The sequence below is a fragment of the Desmodus rotundus genome, chromosome X, assembly GCF_022682495.2.
Source record: "Desmodus rotundus isolate HL8 chromosome X, HLdesRot8A.1, whole genome shotgun sequence".
NCBI classification, from domain to species: domain Eukaryota; kingdom Metazoa; phylum Chordata; class Mammalia; order Chiroptera; family Phyllostomidae; genus Desmodus; species Desmodus rotundus.
This window is the reverse complement of record NC_071400.1, coordinates 61344722-61363767: the sequence shown is the minus strand read 5'-3', so window position 1 is coordinate 61363767 and position 19046 is coordinate 61344722. Positions and strand designations below refer to the sequence as shown.

The 19046-nt window shown below is 38.8% G+C and overlaps 1 protein-coding gene across 3 annotated transcripts in view; it reads left to right on the top strand.

Moving 5' to 3' along the window:
- Positions 1-19046, top strand: part of F8 (coagulation factor VIII) — a 202747-nt gene that overhangs the window by 33247 nt on the left and 150454 nt on the right. For all 3 annotated transcript variants that reach the window (XM_053917164.1, XM_053917165.1, XM_024564370.3), the window contains 4 exons: positions 306-427; positions 3015-3137; positions 8738-8950; positions 15782-15850. In XM_053917164.1, the coding sequence (XP_053773139.1) occupies positions 352-427; positions 3015-3137; positions 8738-8950; positions 15782-15850 (481 nt within the window). In that variant the 5' untranslated portion in view covers positions 306-351. The remainder of the gene's footprint in view (positions 1-305; positions 428-3014; positions 3138-8737; positions 8951-15781; positions 15851-19046) is intronic.

The window sequence follows — 19046 nt, the reverse complement described above, 5'->3', positions numbered from 1 at the left end:
ATGAAAGTACTGATTTGGTATCTGGTAAAGGCCCTTTTCCTAGTTCATAGATGGTCATATTTTTACTGTAACTTCATATGGTGAAAGAGGTGAGAGATCTCTCTATGGTTTCTTTTATAAGGCACTAATCCCATTCATGAGTGCTCTGCACAGAAACATTCAGTCTATAGTAGGAATTCATATACAACTTCCGATTTGCTTTAACAGTCAAGGAGAGTGGGGTGGAAACATTACTTCCAGCTTCCTTTCCAAGTGGGTTCAAAGAAAGTCTACTAAATGAATGACTTTTTCCTTTCTTCACACAGGTTTCCTCCTGGAGTGCCAAAATCTTTCCCACTCAGCACCTCAGTCATGTACAAAAAGACTGTCTTTATAGAGTTCACAGATCACCTTTTCAACATTACCAAGCCCAGGCCACCATGGATGGGTAATGAAAGAAATATTGACTGCTTATTATAAAACTGAGTGTCTTATTTCCAAGAGAGGATTTATCACTCTTGGGCCTGCAGTTGAAGTGAACAGCTGCCAAAGAAAATGTTTTTCCCTACTACCACATCTCAGGGAAATACCTTGGCTGAATGTTCTCAATCTTTTTGCTGGACTCTCCTCCTCTGCTTATTCTCTATTTACTGGAGTGCTCTGGGTCTTGGACCTGAGTTTGTTTTTTTTTCTTTTCTCTCAACCTTCAATCTCTAGATGATCTTGTCCAGTCTCATAGCTTTAAAATATCTCTATGCTAATAACTCCCAAGCTTATATCTTCTGTTCAGACTGCTTGCTTGATACCTTCACTTAGATGTCAAATAAGCATGTAACAAGACATTAAGATGAGACATTTTCTACCTTAGAATTATTGCTTAAACTTATAGGTGACAAGCATCCCCAAATTCTAAAGAGAGACATCAGCCCATCTATTTAGGACTTGTTCATTCAGGTTGTGGTCCAAAATTGGTTTTGCCACCCTTTGCCTCTCATGCACCACCAGCCTATATATACAAAAGCTAGGAACTTATAAAAGCGTTTAGATTTGAGAATTTCTTTGGAAAAGATTTTTCATGTTTCGTATGTCCCCTACCCATGAGGGGAGGGAGGCTTCCCCCTCATATCAAGCTATAGTGAGGGAGGCTTCAGGAGAATTATTTAGAAGACTTGAAATAGGACCTCTGGAGTTTAGGAGAAAATGACTAGTGGACTAGTGCCTGGTTTTATTTGGAAAAACCTTTAAGGCCAGAGTCTTGAGGGAACTTCCCATAATGGCATAATAAGGAGAGTAGGCTATAGCAGAAGTTAACTGTACTTCCACTGTTAGGTGTGAAGCCAGGAAGGTCACAGGACAAGATTTGTGTCAAGAAGACCTTGTCTGAGAGGTCTTCCTTCCAGAGCTAGGTGACCCCAACAGAAAAAAGTTATACAATGTGATTGTATTGCCAGAAACAAGAAGTGAGAGGAGAGATACAAATGACAAGTGGAGAAGACATATCTCATGCCAGGGGGTGGTAGAGTGGGGTACACATATATTTGAAGGGAGAGAATCTCCAAAGAACACATGTAAGTTCCCTAAGAAAGAAAGAGCCAGAATTTTGGCATGTGCCACAACTAGGGGGTACCAAAGCCACTTTGCCACTGCTCCTTCTAAGAAAGATCTTGTCATCACACTTCTTTTTTCATCCTTGTTCTTTTTCGCACTAGCTCCAACCTTAGAGGGTCAAGAGTCAGTAAGGTGAGTGGGGGAGAAGGATTAGGAGACAAAGGTGAAAACCAGTGAAACTACCAACCAAACAACCTTTTTCCCATTAAGTTTTCTGTGCCTGTCAGAACTTAGCTGGAGGAGGGAGGAACCCTTAAATTGCAGGGGAGATCAAAAGTTTTGTATTAGACTGGACTGGACTTATTAGTACCTAAAAATTATACTGTTGATATGTAAAGGTTACTGTAAAAAATTGAGAATTTTTCAAATTGCAAGAAAGGGAAATTCCACCTAATGCAATGAAAAATAAAGCATTTCATATTTTCATCCCACTGAATTCAGTTCATTCAATAAGCCATTTCTAGGTATCTTATACTTAATATGTCTGTAAGTCAGGAGTCTGGATTTCTCTCTTAATTTTCTGTATCACAGCCTGACTACCAGTTGCACAAACCAAAATCACAGCAGTCACCCCTGGATCCTCTCTCTTTTTTTTCTATCTCCAACATCCAATCCATCAGCAAGTCTTGTCGACTCTTCCTCCAAAACAAGTCCTAAGTCTGCTTACTTCTTTGGTTTTTTTTTTTTTTTCATTTTTTTCTCTCTCTCTCTCTTTTTTTTTTTGCTTGCTTCTTATAAATTCTAAATTCCTCCAAACTCCCATGGCCTACAAAGTCCTACATGTTATGTTCCCTGCCTGCCTTATTTTCTGTTACTCCCCTGCTTGTTTCAACCACATGTATTCAACTATGTGAAGCTTATTCCTGTCTCAGGACTTTTGCATTTATTTTATCTGTGTTGAATGCTCTTCCACCAGATCTTTGCAAGTCTTGCTTTTTTTATAACTTGTATCTCTGCTAAAATGCTACATCCTCAGAGAGGTCCTTCCTGATGACTATACTTAAAGTATCTTTCACCTCCAGCCTCATCATTTTCTAGCATATCACCATATTTTCTAGTATTTATAACCTGGAACTTTCTTGTTTATTTCTTTATGTGCTTAATGTCTCTCAAATGTGATCTCCATGATGTCTTACCGACTACTGCATCTCCACTCCCTAAGACAGTTTCTAGGATATAGTAGGAACTCTAACTAGTATTAGTTAAATGAATGAATGCATTGAATGAATTGCCAGAACTCTGTCCTCAGAACAACCATGAGGTTGAGCTGATGACAGCAGTTTCTATATTAATTCATTTAACTACTTTTTATCAATAATCATAGGGGCATGCTTCTTCGCTTTGACTTTGCCCATGACTTTCATAACAATAGGTTTTCTGGAGTGACACCATCCAAGTGACCTTTGGAAACCATCTCATTCTTGCAGGTCTGCTGGGTCCTACCATCCGGGCTGAGGTTTATGACACAGTACTCATTACACTTAAAAACATGGCTTCTCATGCTGTCAGTCTTCATGCTGTCGGTGTATCCTACTGGAAAGCTTCTGAAGGTGAGTCAAATGTCCTCCTATTGTCCTGTCATCTAGATATAGAAGAATATTGAGTATAAGGTCATGCAACTAGTGAACAGTAGAATTGGAATTCAAACCTAGGCCCATTTCATGAAGTTAAGAATATTGTCATTTTAGTCTCATCCCCAAAGTTTTGATTTGGTCCTCTGTTTTCCCATAGGGAGCCAGGCAACAGATTCTAAAATGCCCACTTCATCTGCCTTCCTATGCCCAGGAAACTTCCTAGGGAACAGTCAAGACTCATGGTATAAAGTTGAAACAGAATTCTCCTTCTTCCTTAGATTCTGACTTTTCAGATATTTCCTCTCCTTCTCCTACTCCCAATTTCTAAATATGGTTGCCACCATGTGATGAGAGCCAAATAGCAGAAGCACAAGCTGACCTTGATAAAACAAATGACCTGTTTGGCCAAAGTCCCCACTTCAACTATCTACTCCTTAAATTTCATAGTTCAGGAAGGGAGTGAAGAGGGTGCCACAATTGACTATGATATTGTCCAGATAGATTATAACATATATAGATCAAGAAGATTCCAGGAAATCATTAATAAATTATTAGAGCACAGGCCCTATGTTGCACAGCCTAACTGTGCTCACATGTTGACTAATTTCTCCTTCTGAAATTGGAAGGCCTTTTCCGGATTGCACTCATGTGGCCAGGGCCGACCTGGATTGGGGGAAGGATACAGGATGGGCAGGTAATAAAGAGGAGAAGTCATCCCAGGTTCTGGCTAGAGCCTGGCTGGCTACTTCCATGAGGTTTATACACTTGGGAGCTTCTAGAACAAATCTAGGGGCATTTTAGAGAGGCCATGGTTCTCACAACTTTGCAGCTGGGGACTGAGCATAGAGATGACTCTTTTCTACCCCAATCCAGGTGAGGTCTGGGAAAATGGGTGATCTAATCTCTCACAGGGCATCTACAGTGGTTCTGCCCAGGAACAACACTGAGGTGATGGCATAATGCCCATGTGATTTATGTCCCATCACAAGCCTTTATATTTTTATGTTATGATCCACAAGCTTATGCCCTTCTTATACTAATCTGGGGGTCCCATATTGTTAAGTAAATCTGTGATGATGTTGAATATCAGTTTATATGTTTGTTGACCTTTCTAATATCTTTTGGTAAAGTATCTGATCAAGTGTTGCAGTGTTTGTCCTGTTGAAAACCAATGAGTTGTTTATCATTTTCTTCTTGATTTGTAGAGGTTCTTTATATATTCTGACTATAAATGTCATGACAGATACAAATATTTGCTTATCTTTTTCTAGTCTGAGGGTTGAATTTTCACTGTCTTTTTTTTTTTTTTTGGTAAACAGAAGTTCTTAATGAAGCATGGAAGGTTCAACATTTAATGAAACACAAAAATGTATCACATTTACCTTTTATTTTAGAGCTTTGTGTCCTGTTAAGACATTTGCCTGTCCCAAAGTCATGGAGAGTTTCTTCTGTGCTTCCCTCTAGAAGTGTTATTATTGTACCCTTCACATTGAGGTCTGTGATCCATCTCAAATTAACTTTTGTATATGACTACCTCGTAGCATTTTTAAACAGCTTTATTGAGGTACAAATTAAATACCACAAAGGTTACCCATTTAAGGTAGTTTGATGTCTTTTAGTAAATTTAGACAGTTGTGTAGTCATCAGCACAATCTAGCTTTATGATACTTCTGGCACTTCAAGAAGGTCTCCCTTTGCAGTTCAAGCCTCATTCCTGCTCCCGGTCCCAGGCAACCGCTGATATTCTTTGTATCTCTATGGCTTTGCAAGCCTGTAGTTTTTATCTCCCAAGCCAACTCTGGTAAAGTGTATTACTGTTCGGCAAATAGTCATCCCCTACCCTAGAGTAGGAGTACGTTTCCCCACCATATTGATGTTGGGCTTAATCATATGATGTGGTTTGGCTAATAGAATATAAAAGCACATGATTTAATCCAAGATAGTTCACATGAAGTGTCTGTGAAAGGAGCCAGAGCTGAAAAACTTTGAGGGAGATCTGAAGGACAGCATGCGGACACACAACTCAAGAAGTATCAACACAAAGCTGCTGAGTAGAGATCAGGCAAAGGATAAATAGCTGAAGGCACCAGAGAGTAGGGTGGAGTAGCCCCTAAAGCACAGCATTTGGATTGTGTTGGAACAGTTGTGCCCAGGGGTCACTAAGCTGTGGCCCTCCAGGACTGAGACCAACAAAAATCTCTGGCATGTGGGCTCAGAATGTGTTGCAACTCCTACTGGACACAGGAATTTGGGATGTCTGAGCAGGCTAGCATCCAGGGGCCTGGGCCAGGCCAGGGGCAAGGCTGACCCACCAGCTGCAGGGGGGTGAATAGAGGGTTATCTAGGACAGACAGTGCGGCAGAGGCAGAGGGAGGATGCAGATAAAAAGCCATAGACAGACATCAGAGGACACAAAAGGATTAGGATTGGGGTGGAAGGTGGAGACACAATTCCCATGGCCCCTAACCACAAGGTCTTTGTATAAAGTACCCAACACTCTTGGTTACTGAGAGTACGTTGATTGCTGAGACACCTGTCAACTTCAACACACAAAGGTTGCTCGTTTTCACAATGCCCTGGTGTGGTGGTTTTAAGACATGGTAGCAGGTACCTTGACACACCTCCCATCAAAAGCAAGAATCTATATTCTTCCCCTTTAGTCTGCAGTGGGCTTGTAACTGTTTTGACCAATAGTGTATGTCATGTGACTTCTGAGGCTGAGTCATAAAAAAACATGCTTCTTCTAACTTGTTTGTGGGAACATTAACTCTTGGAATCCTGAGATTCCATGTAGGAAGCCTTAGTCCCTAAGGTTTCCATACTGTGAGAAAGCAAAAGTCAAATAGAAAGGCCATGTGTAGATGCTCTGGTCAACAGTCCCAGCTGCATCCAGTTTTCAAGTCATTGCAGCCCAGTTACTAGATATGTGAGTGAAAAAAGCCTCCAGATGATTCCATTCTTCAGCTATTTGAGTTATGCCAGGTGATGCCCTGGACATCATGGAGCAGAGCAACCATCTTGCCTGTGTCCTGTCTGAATTCTTGACCCACAGAATCAGTGAGCATGATATAATAGTGGCTGTTTACACCATTACATTTACGATGGTTATTCAGTTTTCTCAACAGGAAGTCCCATGATTTCCTACTCAACTTTTCTCTTTTTATTGTGTATCTCAAACCTACAAGCACTTAAAAAGGCTTTGACTGGCTCAAGGGATAAAATGACTTCCTTTCAGAAGTGGATTTCTGTTTTTTCAGTATACTCCTTAGGTTATCTTCCATGCAAAAGGCACATTGGAAGCAGACAGTCAGACTCCCTGAAGTCTCAAATGTGTGAACAGTGTTTTTCCTTGTATAATAGAAGATGAAAATTACACAAAACACATTCTACTTAGAATTTGTAGGTGGCTGATATATAAGTTCAGAAAAGACTGATGGAGGCAGAAATATCCAAACGAAATACACATTAAGTAGGTATGTAAACTTTAAGGGCTGTGCACAGTGCTTTTTCCCAAGCACCACTTACTTCACTTGGTCTTCACAATCAACTTTGTCTTCATTAAAGGATAAACATTGTTATTAGCAGCTTGTACAGCCCCTGAAATTTCAAGTTCAAGCCTTCAACATTTTGAGTATCATCTCCTATTTTTTTCAGCTCTCATTCTCTTACTGCCCACTCCAAAAACTCTTTATTCTCATTCAGACCTACCACCCACTGATCCTTCATTTTTTTCACCATCACTTTGCCCCTTAATTTTTCATTTCCCTCCTTGCGCAGTTTAAATGCCCCGGCTCATCACAACCATGGTTCCCTTACATGCATTCTCAAGTTCCTGGCCTCCTTGATCTGAATTCTGTTCACTTGGCTAAACCTCTACCCTGGCTAAATCTGTTCATCACCTATTCTGCTAGCCATCAAAGTGAATAGCATAACTGAAATAAAAATCACACAACCAAATAGAGTTGTATCACTAAGTTCATAATATCTTACCTGAAGTGGTTCCTCAGCACTGCCTGACCGTCCTAATGCTACGTTTCTCCCAATCCATTCACTGTCCTTCTCCCCAAGAAGGCTATACTCTTTCACACATTCTTGGCCTCTCATCAAACCTCTTATACCCCTCTCCCAACCTTAGTATTAAGAAAAAGGGTATTCTTTTCTTAATTAAATATTTCAAACAAAGAAAATTATAGGAAATAATATTGCAAACAAACATGTGCTCATCACCTTACTTTGCCAAAACTTAACATTTGGCCATCTTTATTAATTTAACATTATAGATATAGTTGAAGCCCCTTCAGTACCCCTCCATGATCCCCTCCCTCCCTATTCAAACATATCCATTATCCAGAACTTCATACTGACCCACAATCACATAGACAGATGAACCACACTCTCTGTCCCCAGGTGCCACTAGGTTTTTCTAAATGTCCACCAAGCTTTTCCAAGCACAGGTATTGGTCTGCTGTTGCTTATCGATGAAACCAGTTGTCCCTAGTCCCCACTGGAGGGGGTTTCTCTATACCCCAGAGAGGCTGACTTTATAGTGGGGACCACCCATCTGGACTTTGGGGGTGGCCTTTGGCTGCTGAGAATTTGTAGTAAAAATATTGGCAGAAGAGGGGCAGTACAGGGGTCCCTTGCGCTGCTGTGTTGGAGATGGTGTACAAATATTGTGGGATAAGATGGGGTACAACTGAAGAGTACCCTGAATGCTTTTGCTGCTGTGGAACTTCAAGGACCATTATAAAGCTATGGTTAGTTACTAGTAAAATGTTTCAATAGAAGTAATAGAAGACTTAGATGCAATGACACTTCACTAGCAATGAACACATACAGTGCTCAATTTACAATAGAAGTATCAGGCTAATCCAGGGATCAAATTTAATATCGCTAAAGACAGGAAAGACAGAAGATATCTGCCCCTTATGCGATCTGCCCCTCTAGAGAGAACCAAGTTAAAAACATTTTTAAAAATGGCTGTATCTAGCCCTGAATGGTGTGGCTCAGTGGATTGAGTGACAGCCTGCAAATCAAAGGGTTGCTAGTTCAATTCCCAGTCAGGGCACATACCTGGGTTGCGGGCCAGGTCCCCAGTTGGGGACACATGAGAGGCAACCATACATTGTTTCTCCCCCTCTCTTTCTCCCTCCCTCCCTCCTCTTCTCTCTAAAAATAAATAAAATCTTTTTAAAAAATCTCTGTATCTTCTCCTTCCCTGACCCTCCCCAGTGCTTACTAAAGAGTCTGAGGCAAAGTACATACCCAATATGTGTCTGTTGAGTTAAACTGATTTCAGTTAGGTTAAAATATGCAATAATAAAAGCAAATAGTTGGTTAGAGTGTGGAGGTCTCATTGAGAAACAGTCAACCACTTATGTTTGCATTAGTGGTCTAGAACTCCCCTGGAGTACATGAGGCTTCTCCCCATTTATAGCTGCTCCTTGCTAGTCTTCTAAATTAAGTTGCAGAAAGTCTGTTTCTTGTGTAGAATCTACTGGTGACAATAAACTTGATATGTTTCCCTGAGTGGACAATGGGCATAAAAATGACAATTTTATGCATTCTTGCTTTAGGTGCTGAATATGAGGATCAGACCATGAAAAGGGAGAAGGAAGATGATAAAGTCATTCCTGGTGAAACTCACACCTACGTCTGGCAGGTCCTGAAAGAGAATGGTCCAATGGCCTCAGACCCACCGTGTCTCACCTACTCCTATTTTTCTCATGTAGACCTGGTGAAAGACCTGAATTCAGGCCTCGTTGGAACCCTGCTGGTTTGTAGAGAAGGTAAGTGTAAGAAAGGGTAGGAATGAGAGGAAATAAGGAGGGAAGTATCTGGGTCTATTAATAAAAGATAGTATTTATGTTCTTTAATGTGTAAGAGGCTCCCTTTCTCTAGCATCATGCCCATAAAAAGGAGAATAATCTAGTTTCTTAAAGGAACAAATGCCCACCCTATGTTGCCATACTGCACTTTCACGGTCAAGAAAAGCCAACTTCTTGAATTATGTCTCTCCTCTTAAACCACTGTCGCTTTCCACTTCAAATACCCTGTGGACTATCCCAGTAGTGCCTTTTATAAATTTCGTGTTAGGTTTCTTGAAAGCTGCATGAAGGTGGACATGACCAAGTGTGTGATCAATGGTGTACAGACTACTTTGGGAGGTTAGTTTGTCATCTCTAACCCAAAAGCATATAAAAATCTGAGAAAATAAGCATTTGTTTATGTTTATGTTGTTATTTTAAAAATAATCTTAATTTGAATTGTCTTCTTTTAATTTATAGTTTCATAGTATAAACTAAATTACAGAAGAAACGTTGTATAATCTATCTTAATCTTAAATTTTTAATGGTGAATTCAGCTTCACTGGACTTTATTTTGTCCCAGTTACGAATCTGGGAATTTATGGGAAGATACGGTACTACCTATCCCTGCAATTTTTAAAAATATATTTTATTGATTATGCTATTACAGTTGTCCCATTTTTTTCTCCCCTTTATTCCCTTCCACCCTGCATGCCCTGCCCCCCCCCCAGCATTCCCCCACCATGTCCACGGGTCGCACATGTAAGTTCTTTGGCTTTTCTGTTTCCCATACTATTTTTAAACTCCCCCTGTCTATTTTGTACCTATCATTTATGCTTCTTATTCCCTGTACCTTTTTCCCCATTCTGCCCCTCCCTCTTCCAACTGATAACCCTCCATGTGATCTTCATTTCTGTGATTTTGTTCCTGTTCTAGTTGTTTGCTTAGTTTGTTTTTGTCTATATTTTAGGTTCAGTTTTTGATAGTTGTGAGTTTGTAGTCACTTTACTGTTCATATTTTTGATCAGCTTCTTTTTCTTAGATAAGTCCCTTTAACATTTCATTTAATAAGGGCTTGGTGATGATGAACTCCTTTAACTTGACCTTATATGGGAAGCACTTTATCTGCCCTTCCATTCTAAACGATAGCTTTGCTGGATAGAGTCATCTTGGATGTAGGTCCTTGCCTTTCATGATTTGGAATACTTTCTTTCAGCCCGTTCTTGCCTGCAAGATTTCTTTTGAGAAATTACCTGATATTCACCTGAACTCCTTTGTAGGTAACTGTCTCCTTTTCTCTTGCTGCTTTTAAGATTCTCTCTTTATCTTTAATCTTGGGTAATGTAATTATGATGTGCCTTGGTGTGTGCTTCTTTTGGTCCATCTTCTTTGGGACTCTCTGAGCTTCCTGGACTTCCTGGAAGTCTATTTCCTTTGCCAGATTAGGGAAGTCTCCTTCATTATTTGTTCAAATAAGTTTTCAATTTTTTGCTCTTCCTCTTCTCCTTCTGGTGCCCCTATGATTTGGATGTTGGAATGTTTGAAGTTGTCCCAGAGGTTCCTAAGCCTCTCCTCATTTTTTTGAATTCTTGTTTCTTCATTCTTTTCTGGCTGGATGTTTCTTTCTTCCTTCTGCTCCAAATCGTTGATTTGCGTCCCAGTTTCCTTCCTGTCACTGTTGGTTCCCTGTACATTTTCCTATATTTCACTTTGCATAGCCTTCAGTTCTTCCTCTATTTTGCAACCATACTCAACCATTTCTCTGAGATGCTGATTACCATTGTTTTGAGCTCTGTATCTCATAGGTTGGCTATGTCTTCATCACTTAGTTCTCTTTTTGTAGTTTTGATCTGTTCTTTCATTTGGGCCATATATATATTTTTTGTCTCAGCATGTGTGTTATGTAGTAAGTGGTGGAGCCTTAGGTATTCACCAGGGTGGGGCAACCCACGTAGCTGTGTTGTGGCACTGTGTGTAGGGGAGGGCTCTGAGAGGGAACAATTCCACTCGCTTGGCTCTTGGGTGGCTTTCAGTCACTTCCCCCACTACCCACAAACAAATTGGGCCCTTCTGGTGCAGATTTCCAGGTAGGTGGGCTTGTATACCTTCTAGGACCCTGGGGGACTCTCCAACAGACTCTCCTGTGAGGCTGGGAGTTTCTCCCACCACCACAACCTTCACAGGTTTTTACTACCAGAGCTTTTGAGGCTTTATTTCCCTGTGCGGGAACTCTGGGTTGTGTGGTCTGTCTTGCTCCTCAGTTGTTTCTCCCATTTTATCCTCACCCAAATGTGAGACCGCCCAGTCTGCCAGCTGCAGCCTTGCCTGCCCTGGTCTGCCAGTCGCCACCTCACTGGCATTGGTCCACTGCCTTGCACCGTGTTCTCTCTGCCCCAGCTGTCTATCTCTGTCCCTCCTACCAATCTGGATGAATGTTTCTTCTTTAACTCCTTGGTTGTCAGACTTCCATACGGTTTGATTTTCTGGCAGTTCTGGTTGTTCTTTTGTTTTTAAATTTGTTTTTGTCCTTCTTTCAGTTGTTCGAGGTAGCAAAGCATATCTATGTACACCTCCATCTTGGCCAGAAGTTCAATAGTCTTAAATTCTCATTGAAGCAGAGAATGTAATAGTGGTTGCCAGAAGGTGGGGTAGAAGAAATGTCGAGTTGGTATTCAAAGGGTATGGTGTTTCAGTTATTTTAGATGAGTCAGTTCTAGAGATTTGCTGTACAACAGTTTGTATAGTTAACAATATGATATTGTACACTTCAAAATGTTTTAAGATGGTAGATCTCCCATTAAATGGTCTTAATACACACACACCCTCTAAGAGGCACAAAGAGACCCTGGGAGATATTGGATATGCCTATTACCTTGATTTGGTGATGGTATCATGGGGTGTTTTCCTATGTCCCAATTCATCAAAGTATACACATTAAATATGTGCAGTTCTTTGTATATCAATTATATCTCAATAATGCTGTTAAAAATAAATTGCATTCTATATACTATCAATTAGTAACTGGAAATCAAAATTTTAAAAAGAATAATATTTGCAGTAACTCAAAAAATCTAAAACTTAGGTAAATGTAACAAAACATATACATGTGTGGTAAAAACTACAACGTACTGATGAAAGAACTGAAGCGGACCTAAGTAGAAAGAAATACTGTTTTTGAACTGTAAGATTCAACATAGTGAAATCCTTAATTCTCCCCAATCTATAGATTTTTTAAATGTTTATTTATTGATTCTAGAGAAAGAAAAGGAGGAATGGAGGGAGGGAGGGAGGGGGAGAGAGAGAGAGAGATTTGTTTTTCCATTTATCTATGCATTCATTGGTTGCTTCTTGTATGTGCCCTGACTGGGGATCAAACCCTGAACCTTGGTGTATTGGGACAGTGCTCTAACCAACTGAGCTATAATTTCAATCAAAATTCCAAAATGATGGGGGGTTTTTGTAGCTATAGAAAGCTGATTCTGAAATTTATATGGGAAGGCGAAAGTACTAGATTAGTTAAAATGATTTTGCAAAAGAAGAATAAATTTAGGAGAATAATTCTACTCAATTTTACAACTTACTGCAAAGCTGCATTAATCATAACATGTATTGGTTAATGGAATAGACTCATAAATTAATGGAACAGAATAGTCTAGAAACAGATCCATATAAGTGTGCCCAATTGATTTGGTACAAAAACCATTCAATGGAGGAAGGATAGACTTTTCAACAAATGGTGTTAGAAAAATTGGACATCTATATGCAACAATTCTAAGCCTTACTACTTATACAAATTAACTCAAATGGATTGTAGATATAAATGTAACATCAAAACCATAAAATTTTTAGGAAATATAACAGAAAATGTTCATGACCTGGGGTTAGGAGAAGGGTTCTGAGAAGACACCAAAAACACCATTCATTTAAAAAATTGATAAATTTGACCTTATCAACAATAATAACTTTTGTTTTGTAAAAAAAAAAAAAACACTGGTAAAAGAATGAAAAAAACAAGCTACAGACTGAGAGAAAATATTTGCCAATCACATATCTGGCAAGGGACTTATATTCAGAATATATAATGTGCTCTCAAATCTCAACAATAAGAAAAAAACAACCTAATTTTTTAAATGAGCAAAAGATTTGAATAGATACTTTACCAAGGAAGATATACAAGTGGCAAATAAATATGTGAAAAAATGCTCAATGCCATTAACCATTATAAAAATGCATATTAAAGCCACAGCAAAATACTGCTACATACCTATTAGAATAGCTAAAATAACAATTTTTAAATTATCAAATATGCTGGCAAGAATGCAGAACAACATTGTTCATGGGAATTCACAATGGTAATGCTACTCTGGAAAACAATTTAGTGGTGTGATATATGATTTAAAATAAAAAATATGTATTTGATCTTCATCCCATTCCTGGCAGAGCTCCTAAAACTCTTGTAATGTCCTATGATGATAGCAATAAATGTTACAATAATGAGGTGACTTTTTGAAAAACACCTAAGGTTGGGAGCTGGTTGCCAGTGGAGCCAACCATGTAATTAGAGGGTTGGAACTTTCAGTCCTACTTGCTTGATGGGGGGTGGTGGTGGAGGTTGAGTCCAATTGCCAATGGCCAGTAATTTAATAAATTATGCCTATGTAATGAAGCCTCTGTAAAAACCTAAAAGGGTGGGGTTGGCGAGCTTCCTGGTTGGTGAACGCCTGAAGGTACCCTGAGAGTGATGCACCTAGAGAGGGCATGGAAACTCTCATCTCTTTTTCCAGTACCTTGCCCTATGCATATCTTCTGTCTGGCTGTTTATTTTATAATCTTTTATAATAAACTGGCAATCTAGTAAGTAACATGTGTCTCTCAGTTCTGCGAGCCAATCTAGAAAATTAATGGAACCCAAGGGAGGGTCACTGGAACCTCTGATTTACAGCTGGTTGATCAGAAGCAAAGGTAAGAACCTGGACTTGCAGTTGGCATCTGAAGTGGTGGAGAGAGGGCTGTCTTGTAGGACTGAGTTGATTTTCCTGAGTCTTCCTTGGTAAAGTATCTATTCAAATCTTTTGCCCATTTAAAACATTGATGTTTTTTTTTTTTTCCTTATTGTTGAGTCCTTAACCCGTGGGGTCTGATGCCAACTTCAGGAAAATAGGGTCAGAATTGAGTTGAATTGTATGACACCCAGTTCATGTCCCAGAATTGCTTGATGTTGGGGAAAAACCCCCACACACTGAAATTGGTGTTAGAATTGTAGTCAGTGTCTTATAAAATTAAATACAAACTTTGTTTCCATTCCTCAGTATTAACCTAGAGAAATGAAAACTTAACCTTCATACAAAATCTGTATTTGAATGCTCACAGCAGCTTTATTTGTAATAGCCAAAAAATGGAAACAACCTAAATGTCCTTCAGTAAGTGAATGGTTAACCAAATTGTGGTACATTCGTATCACAAATTACTACCTAGAAATAAAACAAATATAGTATTGATACATGCAACAAAATGGATGAATCTTAAAGGCATTATACCAAGTAAACAAGTGAGATTCAAAAGCTTATATATTGTGTGATTCAATTTATATCACATTCTCAAAAATGCAACTATATAGTGTGTGTGTGTGCATGTATACACACACACACGCACACACACTCCAGGATATACACATACACATACTAGATATATGAGTTAAAGGGATTAAAGGGATAGAAGGAGGGAGTTTGGGAAGCTTTGGGAACTGTTCTGTATGCTGGTGGTGGTAGTTTCATGAATCTATACCTGTGTTAAAACCCATAGACTTATTCACCAAAAAGTGAAAGTCAATTTTACTATTGGATAATTTAAACAATAAAATAAGAAGAATTAAAATGTTTTCAGACAGCTTTGCTTGTATTTTTAAATTTGTATGAGTGAGTAACTTTCTTTATTCAATATAACTTTTAACTTTCCAAGCATCAAGGGTACAAGAGACACAAAAGCGGACTATCATAAGCAAAAATCTTGCTACTTGAAATAAGCTTTCAAAGAAAACTTTTCAATAAAGTGAAGAAATACAATGTTAAGAAAAACAACCAACAGATTCAACCTATGAAAGCATGAAGCAAGCTCATTTTTAACGTTAACAATTTAAATATTGGTGTACATGGTGTTCATTTGAAGTGTGGCTACAGGTGTTTAATACGGACAGCTGTTATTTTGCTCATAACTTTTTGTTTATTTACAATTACAGAAGTAAAAAAATATTAAAACATAATAGAAATTCTCTATACTAATTGCTTATATGTACATTTTCCATGAACAGTGTGCATTGTTTTTATAACTTTGCTTTTCCTCTTTTATACTTACTCTGAACACATACATACATACAGGGCGGGGCAAAACTAGGTTGTAAGTATGGGAAGCACAGTTTATTCTTTTATTATTTATTATTGTATTGTTTTCCATATAAACAACTGTAAACCTACTTTTGCCCCACCCTGTAAATAAGATATGATTATATGGGCTTATATTTTGTATGTCTCTTGAATTTCATGTTTTAATAATTATTTTTATTGTATTTTACAAAAGTAGTGGTCTGCAACAAATTTGAAAATTAAAAAAAGGTCTTTACCCGAAATAGTTTTAGAAGCAATGATAAAGGAGACCTGTCATTAAAGAAATGATGTTATGGTAAAGTTAACAGAAGACAAAGGACTATATTTGTAAGGACTTACTTTTAAGCTGTTGATGAAGTAAGGTCTCCTCTTGGTGTCAATTTGCTATAAAATGATTTTTAATAGAAGATAAATGCTCTCACTTCTTTTCCAGGGAGTCTGGCCAGAGAAAGGACACAGACCTTGCATGAATTTGTACTACTTTTTGCTGTATTTGATGAAGGTTAGTGAGCTGCGATCTGAATGTTGGGCTCCTGAAAGAAAATAAATAAAATAATTTATTCTGGTATTTGAGATAAGAGCTGCAATTGTTCAGAGGAAATGATTATAAAAAGATCATAAACTACATTTCTATTCAGGAATAAAGGAGATGCAAATGATAATGAATGCCCCCTCCCCAAATGCACCCTTAGTTTCATTGGCAGCTATGAGGTAAGAAGATACAGGAGCTGGGTAACTGGTTAGCTTCATCCCCCTCATAAATCCACTAGCAAAGACTTTTTACTCAGCTTAATAAAATTTTAATAAAAGTTGTATATTGTGTATATTTAAGGTTTACAACATGATGATTTGATATACATATACATAGTGAAATGGTTGCTACAGTCAAGCTAATTAACATCTATCTCCTCAGTTACCATTTGTGTGTGACAAGTGCACCTGAAATCTACTCTCAGCTTATTTCCAGTGTTCAGCACACTATTTGTAACTATACTTATCATGCCTATACCTTAGATCCCCAGAACTTATTCACTGTAGAACTGAAAGTTTGTACTCTTTGACTAATATCTCCCAATTTCCCCCACCCCCAGCTCCTGGCAGCCACAGTTCTATTCTCATCTTCAATGAGTATACCTTCTCTTATCTTAATTTATTAACTTTTAAGTAACCTTGGCAAGTTACTTAACCTCCCTGTGTCTCAGTTTCCTCAAAATTTAAAATTGAAATATTACAGTCGACCCTTGAACAACATGGGGGTTATGCGGACTCCTTGTGCAGTCAAAAATCCACGTATAACTTTTGGCTCCCCCAAAACTTAACCATAGTCATCCCTCGGTATCTTTAAGGAATTGGTTCCAGGAGCCTCCCTCAGATACCAAAATCTGTGAATGCTCATGTCCCTTATATAAAATGGCAAACAAATGCACACAGTAGGCCCTCCACATCCAACTGTACCATTTTCAGCCCATGGTTGGTTGACTCCAAGGAGGTGAAACCCACAGATACTGAGGGCTGACTAGATATTATTGAAAAAAAAAATCTGTGTATAAGTGGATCCGCATAGTTAAAAACCTATGTTATTCAAGGCCCAACTGTATTTTTTCATAGGATATTTGTGAATGATTTCAATTAGTAGCTTAAAACACTATGTGGCACAGAGTAGGTCCTCAATAGTGTTAGTACTTCTACCACTTTCTCCTCCTAATCATCATATAACCAACAATAACACCATGATCATCTATTTTCTCATCCTCCTACACTGCCATCTTCTTTTTCATTAAAGATTTTATTTATTTATTTATAGAGAGGGGAAGGGAGGGAGAAAGGGAAAGAAACATCAATGTGTGGTTGCCTCTCGTGTACCCCCCACTGGGGACCCAACCTACAACCCAGGCACATGCCCTGACTGGGAATTGAACCAGTAACCCTTTAGTTCGTAGGCCAGCACTCAGTCCATGGAACCACATCAGCCAGGGCTCATCTTATGACTTGAGGCCCCCATAATCTCTTTCCTGACTGGTCTCCCAGTCTTTTTGCGTGTCCTGACACTCCATTATTACTATAGCAGCCAGGGGGAGCTTACTGAAATGCAAAACTGATCTTGCCACTCCAGCCTTTAAAATCCTTCCATTTTACTTCAAGGAAAAATGCAAACTTGTTAACACAAGGATGCCTAAATTTGTTCCTCTTCCTGCCTCACTCTCCAGGCTCCAGCCACACAGAACACATTTTGTATTTCACTCAAATGTGCCATGCTTTTTCTTTCATCCAGACCTTTGCTTATGTTGTTTCCTCTCCCTGGAAAGCCTGTTTCCTCCTTCACAACAAGTTAGTTTCTCCTTCTGAAACCAGAAAAGTTGGCGTCTATGCCGCCTGTCACTACCAGAACCAATGAGCAAAGACAGGGATTGAATCTTTATGTGCAGTTTATTCAGATGGCTGGAGATCTGAGAAGATGGTGAATTATGTACCCTAAAAGACCATCTTCCATTTCCTTTCAAGCCAGCCTTTTTTATAAGGAGGAAATGGTGTAGGTAAGGGGTTTGGAACTCAGGAAAGGTTAAACAAATAAAAGCTGCAGTCCAGCAATTTTCCTAGCCTCCTTTCATTTGTTCACCACTGATTCTTTATCTGTGTCCTGGGCCATTCTTTTTATCTGTGTCCTGTGTCCTGTGTCATTTTCTTTATCTGTGTCCTGGGCCATTCTTTTATCTGTGTCCTGGATGGCAGATGTCTCTCCCTGGAACACAATGGCTGAGGTACCATCTGGATAGCTTGCAGTCCCCTCTGGAGCACAAAAGTCAAATTGCTTTCAGTCTCCTGGAGTCAGGGTGAGCCATAGTGTCAGTTCCTGAAATAATAGCTTCTTACATGCATTAACTACTAAGCTTATTAACTATCACTTAAAACAAAAAAATTTCAACTGTTGAGTTCCCCCATCATTCCCCCACTGTTAGTTTAAACTATCTTATTTCTATGAGGTCAGTTTCATGTGGAAGTAATCATCTTTCTGTTGAGCAAGTATCTTAGCATTACATAGTCTGGAAGAGGGTTTAAGAATACAATTAATTGCAGATCCATATAAAACAAGCTATGATACTGAAAAAAAATGAAAAGAATAAAAACAACAAATGCCTCTCTAAGACCAGTAATACTATACTAGACAGCCAGCAGGTTAGTTTAGATAAATCAGTATCAAAGAATTCCTCTCTTTGTATTATATAGGACACTACTTCATTTACTTGCTTTACTTTATGCTTCATGAGCTGTAAATTACCAGTCAAGTTGAAACAGCAGAATTCTTTAAATTCTTCACATCTGTGATTATGTCTTAAAAGGAGGTAGTCTATAGCTGCACAATTTTCTAATACTACTTCTCTAACTTGACCTAGTTCTTGACTGATGGCATTAATGGCTGTGAGGTGGCATTCAAAGCTTCTGCCATAATGCAGGCCAGTCTACTTATTTCTATATTCAAAGAGGTAACATGGCTTGCATTAAAAATATAGTCAAGGATATATATTCAGCAGGGCTAAAAAAGTGCAAATCACTGTTACAATCAGGTGCAAGGTAGAGTTCCCATCGAGCCTGGGCGGTGTGTGGCTTTTGAAGTATAAACACCATCAGTCTTCCCAGAGAGCACAGTCCCCTTGAACTGTTTGCTGGAACATAGGAACATACAGTCCTCCCACATATTA